This window comes from Poecilia reticulata, linkage group LG3, assembly GCF_000633615.1.
Source record: "Poecilia reticulata strain Guanapo linkage group LG3, Guppy_female_1.0+MT, whole genome shotgun sequence".
Taxonomy (NCBI): Eukaryota; Metazoa; Chordata; class Actinopteri; order Cyprinodontiformes; family Poeciliidae; genus Poecilia; species Poecilia reticulata.
In genome coordinates, this window is record NC_024333.1 from 31,415,442 (window position 1) to 31,424,389 (window position 8,948).

Here is an 8,948-nt window from a genome sequence, read left to right on the forward strand (position 1 = left end):
AGCACTACACCAACATGGTATTTAGCAGAAGCTAATGCTAAAGCACTACACCAACATGGTATTTAGCAGAAGCTAATGCTAAAGCACTAAATATAACCATGCTAATACCAACCACGTCACAATGATTTTATGAGCAAATTTGTCATTGCACACCTTCCTGAACAGTTTGCGCTTCAAGAAATGATTACAGAAATCATCTGGAACAATGGGGACACTAGATGCTCTAAACATCTTCATTATCACCACAAACACTCGCACTAGCCAAAAAATTAGCTGCTTTGTCAGTTTATTAGCAGAAGTTTGTCCAACACCATCTACAGATATAAATATGCTTGGATTATAGATTCAGATTTCTAAGGCTAAAACTGATCTGAGTCTATATTAAGTTTCAGAGATCCAGAAGGAAATCCAAATCAAATCACAAAAGCTGACCCACATCTGGGCTCACTCTGTGTTTCTTGACTCAGCAAAGCCAAGAAACACATTTAAAAGCTGTGAGAAGACAGACAGGACTGAACCCATAACCAAACAAAACACCTGCTGTTGGATCCCGGACGAGCCCCCAAATTGTTACATTCTGAGATGATAAGCAGACAAGCCTGGCATCCTGACATCATGGACATATTTGCACTAGAGAAGCAATTTATCTGCTTTAACACATCAGTATCGGTTCGATAAGTAAAACTGGGCTGATATGAAGAACTGATGTTTATTTCCATCTTTCTGCTGTTTGTGTTTCTGGGCTGGGAGTAGACGGGGTCATGTGACTGACAGTGAGGCAGAGCAGGTATCAGCAGCGTCGTTGTCTTTTCCCACTGTTGTAAGTGTATGGAGACATACATATATATGCATACGTATATAGCATACGTGTATATAGTACACATAGTTCTAGTAAATATTGGATACTGGCGATAACAGCATGTTAATAGCCCAGTACATCCCTGATTTTCACCAAACTATACAGCCAGTTTTAAGCTGTTTATGCTTCCTGTAAAGTGTCAAACTTCACAGTATCATGAAAACTTTTTTTTTTTTTTTTGTTCAGTGCAGTTTGTTCACAGAAATCAAGCTCCAGGGAAACGGCTAAATTTAAGCCTCAGCTGTAGTCAGACTCTGACTAACAGTGATGTGATTTCAGTTCATCCTGCCCTCCCTCTCTGTGAAACGCTCAGCTAATGAAACGCTCCACTGGAGTGGATGTGGAGGACCTCGAGGACCCCGTGGGACTGCCTTTCGTAAATGCCTGCCTGGATAAGGCTCTTTTGTAACTTAGGCGTAGGTTATGAGTCAAACATATCAGTTGGAACTTAGTGCTTTGCAGGATTTTCCCCTCATAAAACATGCACAGCAGTGCAGGTTCGCTCTCCATAAGCAGAAATCCTCAGTTCGGACCACAGATGTCAGATTAGACTCTTACAGGATGATGGCATGAAGTAAAATCACTCTGATTTTAACGTATTCACACAAACTAAACCAAAATGTAAAACATCAAATCTTTAATTTTAAGCAGAAATAAACTTTTCTTTCTGTTCCTGCTGAAGCTTAATACAGATTTAGCTCAGCTTAATTAACTGGAAATAACACTTTCAAACATGTGAAAACTGTAGGAAACACTTTCAGCCAGCTGACCACATCAGCCCCTTCAGGTTTTCATGATTCTGCGATTGGGAAAATTCACACAACTGTTTCATAAAAATGATTAAAACATTGACTGCCAACTCCCACCTGCAGGTGGCAGTATCTCTTACTCTTACTACACTGCTGCCTCAGTTCTACTGGATATGGAGTAACACAAATCAAACTAATTTCTTTATGTCCAGTCTGTCTGCTTATTTTTGCATCTTTTTTCTTCTACATATAGATTTTGAAATGGAAATGAGGAAAACATATTGCAAAATTCCTTACAAATATTTCCAACGTAGCTCCACAAAATCAGTGATTTCTAATTGCAAAATTTCTGGAGGGACTAAAAAATGTTCACTTCCTCGCCAACATGATCACTACCACCATGAAGGGATGAGTAATGCTGTCCACTTCATCTGTCTGTGGTCATAATGTTATGCCTGACATGTTGCAGGGCCTGAAACTCTGATTTGGTTGCAGTCACCTCCCACTTTCTGAAAACTCAAATTTTAAAATATCAGCCTCAGTGCTTCTATTTTGGTTTTCTAACTTTTGAAATAAATGTCGGATTTCATCCGATGTTTGTGACAGTGTGACACCGGCACAGCGGACAACCAGGCACCGAAAAGCTTAGCAACGTTTTCTGCATTTGTCCTAAACGTTTGTTTGCAGCTAAAAGAACATTTAATGTTTGCAGAAATAATTAAGAGTGACTCATGAACGTGAAAACATCGTTGTGCAACCCTGAGCATCACAAACATTCATGCACACACATTAAACTTTGGCGTGTTCATGTTTCATATTAGCGCACGGCGCGTTAGCTCTAAATCAAACATTTTCACGCTATTTCAATAAATTCGAGCGTATCAGAGTCGTCCTTTCTGCGCCCGACTGAAACGAATCCCAAAAAGACGGTCGGCATTTCACGCTCGCTCGCTCCTCTCCTCCAGGACTTTAATTACAACATTTCCATTATTGGCCAGGAAAGCGTTTGCATCCTTGGTTGAAACTGACCTTGGCTGTTTCCCCACTGTTGCCATGGCAACAAATGAGATGAGGAGAATGTGCTGCTACTAAAAATGTTTTCCCCACACGCTAAAAGCTGCGATAAATCACCAAGAATTGGCTAAAAATAGCAGCAATTACTTTTTTAAAATTTATTTATTTATTTCTATTTCACCCGTACCTGAAATGGAGTCTGGCTGTTGTAGTTCTTCACTTCCTTGTCAGCTCCACGGACCAGCAGCACTCTGGCACAGTTATCCTGAGAGGGAGAAAAGAAAAGAAAACATGAAGTATAACGAACCAGAAACCATCCTAAAGATCCGATTCCTGTAAGTTCTCCTACTTTGTTCTGGAAGAACGGCGATTTTCTTCCAGTGACAAGAGTTTCCCCGAGAAGCCGGAGGAGCGGGAACGGGAAAGAGAGTTCAAACGTCTAAACATGTCATTACTAAAGGGAGAGGCAGCAGGAGCATGGCCGACCTGCACCAGGAGGAGTGGAGCTTCTTCTGCTTCAAGTGAATCTGTTGCTCCACTCCGACAGGAAGAGGGAGAAGAGAGAGAAGAAGAGCGCTGGAGCGAGCTGAGGGGTTTGAATCTGCTGCACAACTCGCCCACAATGTGCTGCACCACGCATGCACCGCGCACACATACATGAATATAAATACTTTTTTTAGAGCCACAATGAGCTGTGGAGAGTTGGCAGGAGAATCACAAACTGAAGCACAGCCATGATCTGAGCAGAGCAGTCAGCTCCTTCCATACGTTCTGCCATGAGACGCTTCCCTCCTCATTTAAAACCAGATCCTCCGGGTTATTTTTACCCGTTCACCTGGACGGCAGCCAGTCCTCCGACACGCCGTCCTTTCTCCTCTGAAACGCTCCGAAATGAGAATCACTCCGGACAAACGGGAGCAAAGCTGTTTGTAAAATTAATTAAAAGAGGAGCAGAAACAAAGATGGAGGGATCTGAGTGAGAAAGGTCAGAGCAGAAAGGTTCTCCGTTCTCCCTGGAAACTTCGATGCCATGGAAACTCGTCCTGGGTTGATGGGCGTCACCAACAAGTTCCAGGTAAAAATACAAAAACTACAGTTCAGTTAGGAGCCTCAAACAGAAAGGGAAGGTCCTTCACAAAGATGCCCAGCTGGATTTAGGTCTGGACTTTGACTAGGCCATTCTAACCCATGAAGCTGCTTTGCTCTGGCTGTAAGTTCAGGATGGTTGACCTGCTAAAAGGTGAAGCTCCACCCCATTCTCAGGTCTTCTGCAGCCTTTCATCAATCTAGGCAGGGGTCAAAGGTCGTCTACACTCCATTTGGATGACATTTAGGACGTTAGGTTTCTTGTTTTTCTGTCCCAGCAAATCCAGTCAGGGTCAGCGTGTGCAACGTTCAGAGAAATGATAAAAAAAAACTAAAGTTCAGAAACCACAGGCCTCAGTGAGCAGGTCAAAGGTCATGAGAGGACGATTTGAAAAAGACCAAACAAAACAAGATGATGGGTGAAAAACTGAAACTTTATGCAAAGTTGTTCACAAGTTGACTCGTGTAACAAAGTCCTTCAGTCAGAYGAGACGATAAATCAGCAGCGACTCGTCATTTCAGCCGGTCAGCACGGCGCCGATGATGGACCGGGGGAAACTCACTGGTTTTAGTTCTTAAATGTCAGAAATCATTGTTTATGTTTCTCATTTAAAAAGATGAGAGCAAAAAAAGTGAGATGGGAAAATCTGTTTTTCATTTAGTTGCCCAATATCTGTTCACATACAGATTTTCTATTAACAAGCCAAAACATCACCTTTACTTTGTTAAACGTTCATGTTTGAGGTTTATTAACATTCTGGATTAACTGAGAGACAGATGGCGATTAATAAAAATAATCACAGAGCGGATCAGCGCGGAGCAGATTTACCTAAAAACAACAAAACTCTCCTCAGTCCAGCTTTACGTTTTTATCAAGTTGCATGGAATGAATCTCAGTTTTGGGGGGTTTTCTCACACAGATATGACAATAATTCATCATTTTCAGTCATGACTGTTAAAATTACAGTTAATCCTCTATGACTGATCAGCAGGAGAACTGAGCCAGTATTATATTTTGTCTCTACTGGTTTTCAACAGATATTTTAAGTTTCTGAGATTTGAAAGCATCAGAATGAATCTCTTCTTTAAAAGCCAAACTGAGAGCGGCGAGTTAAACGCTCTGATGAGCTGCAGCACAAACGATGCTGACCTGCAGCCAGAGGCTTCAAACACCAGCTTCAGGTCAAGTGGCGTTTGGAGTGGGATGCAGGGATTCCTTCACAGTGATGTGACCAGTTCCTCACATCAGAGGAAGAGAGCCGCTCTGATAAATGCCGACACTTATCCTAAATAAATGTCTTGGATTTTTCATCTGGAAAGATTCACAGACACAAACTGTCTGGGAAAAGACAGAAAAAAAAGAGTTTCTGATCAGGTCTTCAGAGAAATGCTGACTCTGTTTCCAGAACCAGAAATTCAGGATTGAAAGTCTGTTTGTTGGCAAATAATCTGATACATGAGCAGCTTTAAACAGTTTCTTTATTTCCCTTTAATATCCTTTAATCTAGCCTTATAAGAGCAAACCTGTCGGCTCAGACGAGTGATTGTTCATCATATCCCATCAAATTTCTTTCCAAGATATAAAAGCATCAATTACTTGTAGAGGTTAGATTTTAAAAGATGACAACACATCTTGATTTGCTTTTATTCCTGAATAATTAAAGGCTGATGGATTCTTTTCTTTCTGTCATCTCAGCTGCTTCACACTCAACTTTTACTTCCTGGAAACTCATAGAGCAAAACCAGCTAAATGGATGAGATGAACAGGAGCTTATAATGTGTGGGTGGTTATTATTGGAGTTATACTTTTATATGGATATGATGAAAAGATTAGCATGAGATACAAAGCAGAGCGCTCTTTACATTGAACTTCACTTGTTCACAGCAATTAGAGGAAGAACGACTTTCCTCCTGGGATCGGCTGAACTGCACCGCCTCAAACATCTGAGCATCATCAATACTAGATGGGACGGTAAATAATTCGTCTCCTGGGAAGAAGAAACGGAGCGGAGCGGAAAGAAAGGAAGCTGAGCTAAATGAGTTAAAGCTCTCAATTCATTTCTGTTCTGGTAGAAATCACGGCTCAGGTTTGTCTGAACTGAACAATGAGGAACATGGAGGAAACGCAGGTCGTCTCCATCAGGGGAGTACAGTTCCTGCAAAGGAGTCTGTTCTGTGCCGGCTAGCCGCCAGCTAACCGCGAGCTAGCCCGCGAGCTAGGCCGCGAGCTAGGCCGCGAGCTAGCCGCTACATGAGACGCTTAAAAGTTAAAATTATCTGCAACAGTTCGTGTTATTTATCCTGTCATAAGAGGGAAAAATTGAGGTTCATTTTCTGAAGACATATTTTTTTAAACCTTGTTATTCATTCATTTCTAAATGCCAGCTTCAAAATAAATATCTTATTAGCAAGACAAATATTAAATTTAAAACTAAGCAAAATATTTATAATCAAACTAAATATTTACAGACTGAATAATTACTCCTGAGCTAAATATTTAGCTAACATGCAAATTCACTTGCCGATAAGTGGAAGTGGTCTATCAAAATAAAAGCTCGGTATTGTGGCCCACCATTTAAATTTATATAAAATATAAATTATTGCTCATGTCACTTCCTTATCATTGATTCCTAGATCAAAATGTAATATTTTGTTTAGTATCTAAATATCTGTCTTCAGATAACGACCTGAAACAGAATCAAGATTTTATAAAGTGGAACATCGTAACAAAAAAGCAAATTTGATGCTTTTCTGTTAAAATATTCAGTTTATTGAGTTTAAATGTGTGAACAGGGGCATCAGTTTCAGCTGTGATAAAAAAGAACAGTTTATATCCGCAAACACAACAGGGTGAATAAAACAGATGAATGTATGAATGATGTCATGAAGGCAGAACCGAACCCAGAACAAGTTTCTGTTAATGATGAACAACAGGGGTCATAGGTCGGCTCAGTGGTCCATCCAAAGGCCAGACGGAGAACCGTCACGTTTAACATTTCTCTACTGGGAATAATTCACTTTGCTTTGAAGGATTACATGGTGAAATAACGAGCAGTCAGCGTCTTACCACCATCAGTGGTACTTATGGTTTTTAAATTAAGAATATGGATCAGAAATCTGAATTTGATACAAAGTTTTGGACGAAATGTGAAGCAATAGCGAACGAAAAAAAAAAAAGTATTCTCAAACTGAAATATGAATTTATATTCAGAAATCGTGTCAAAGTAAAACTAAAGAATCAATCTGGATTTGTTCATGTTTTTCATATTTATTTAATTTTCCCACCATTTCCTGCTGGAATCTGTATGATTTGGTGAATTCTGTTATTGGAGCTGAAATGTTTCTAGTCACCAGGGAAACAGAAGCTCGTTTGATTTAAAGAGCAGAAAAAGGAGTTTTATCTCCGAAACACTTGTGTCACATGAGAAAATGTCTTTTCTTTAATGATTAATAAAGCTGATCAGGCTGGAAAGTTTGTCAGACATTGATAATGAAAGTTTAGTTTTTACTAAAAACACTGAATATTAACATTCTGCATCAAATCCAGAATTTTACCTTCATGTCACTGAAAACTTTTCTTTCCAGCAGAAACGTTTACGATTGGTGGCGACAGGAAACCTGCGTGTTTGACGGCTCACCTGGTTGTTTTTTTGTTTTTTTTCTGCTCACCTGGTTGTTTTTTTATTTATTTATTTTCCTGCTCACCTGGTTGTAGAGGGCGCAGATGTGCAGGGCGGTGTTCCCCGAGGCGTTCTGGGCGCCCATCAGCGCTCCGTAGAACAGCAGATGCTCCAGATGCTGCACATGGCCGTGGCGGCAGGCCTGCAAACACACACACACACACACACACACACACACACACACACACACACACACACACACACACACACACACACACACACACACACACACACACACACACAGCGGTGAGAGGATCCCTGCAGTGTGACGCCTTCACCACTAGATGTCAGTGTGGTGCAGAGGAGGAGAAGTGAAGCAGGATCAGCTGGTGGCCTCAGTTTGAACCCGGGAGCAGAAATACGGAGTAAAAGTCGTTAAACACCTGAAATAAAAACCTAACAGAGTCTCAGAGAGAAACTCATCTGTCCAGACGTTCATTAAATACATTTATCTTTAAAGAAAATCATGAATCTGTAAACTGTCTGACCTTTGAACTTGTTAGGTCCGTGTTTGCCCCTTGCCAAAAAAATCTTTATCAAATTCATAATTGAACCTGAAATTAATTCTTCTCTATTGAGCCTCATGAATATTTCTGCATTTGAGAAAAACATTTCAAACTGAAAGTCAAATGTTGATTTCAACTAGTAAACTTAAAAAGTAAAGTAAAACTTTTCCCATCTGACTGTAATTTAATTTGGTTACGTTTTCATATATTCACATATATTATTTATTTCTGTATATTTGGGCTGAACATTCTGCCACTTTCATTTGGCATTCATAAAATGTGGGAAATTTGAAAATTAAAGTTTCAGATTCCATAAAAACGGTAAAATAACAAAACAACTGACAGATATTAATGATCTCAGCTTCACATTGACATAAATGTTGGATGTAAGGAAAATATCTCACAGATATCAGCAGGATCAGAGAAAAAAGAGGTAAAACAAGCAGCCTGCATCCAGCCTGAATGTTTTATACTTTTAAAAAGAGTCAGAGAGAAACAGGACGTCCTGGGTAACCAGTTAAAACTCTGGTATGATTTTAGTGTTTTGTTTCCATCAGGTCCCTCTGCGTCTGATGTTTACACTTCTAAAGCTAAATATCACTTTATAACCTTTTTATAAAACAAAAGTGCTTCAGCTGCAAATCACAGAGGAGATGAAAAGCAAGCTGACGCATCGTGCAGACATTAAAAATGGATGCTGCTTATGTTGCAGGAAAAGTCATTAAGCCTGCAAACATAAGCAACATAAAAACAGCTGAGTTGCTGGTTGTTGTTGAGCTGATGCTCGGTCGTCATGGTGATTATGTCAGAGGTCTGAATCCGTCTGAATTATACATCATGTTTTCATCATCAAGCTTACGAACAATTAAAAACAAAACAGACATGAATGAAACGTAAAAATGTGAAAATCCTGTGTGACGTTGCAAGAGAAATGAACTTTTCCTCTCCTCAGCAGAAAGTTTTTTTCTGAGTGGACAAACTTTTCAGTTGAAGTTTGAGGAGAAACATTTCGGCTGGATGTGAAGGTGAAGTGAGCGGCGCGGCGTGGCGCGGC

General features: G+C 40.2%; 1 protein-coding gene across 9 annotated transcripts in view; it reads right to left on the minus strand.

Annotated features, from left to right (window-relative positions):
* Positions 1–8,948, minus strand: part of LOC103463007 (SH3 and multiple ankyrin repeat domains protein 2) — a 185,821-nt gene that overhangs the window by 89,831 nt on the left and 87,042 nt on the right. For all 9 annotated transcript variants that reach the window (XM_017303933.1, XM_017303932.1, XM_017303931.1 and 6 more), the window contains 2 exons: positions 7,414–7,530; positions 2,810–2,887 (listed from right to left, as the gene is read on the minus strand). In XM_017303933.1, the coding sequence (XP_017159422.1) occupies positions 2,810–2,887; positions 7,414–7,530 (195 nt within the window). The remainder of the gene's footprint in view (positions 1–2,809; positions 2,888–7,413; positions 7,531–8,948) is intronic.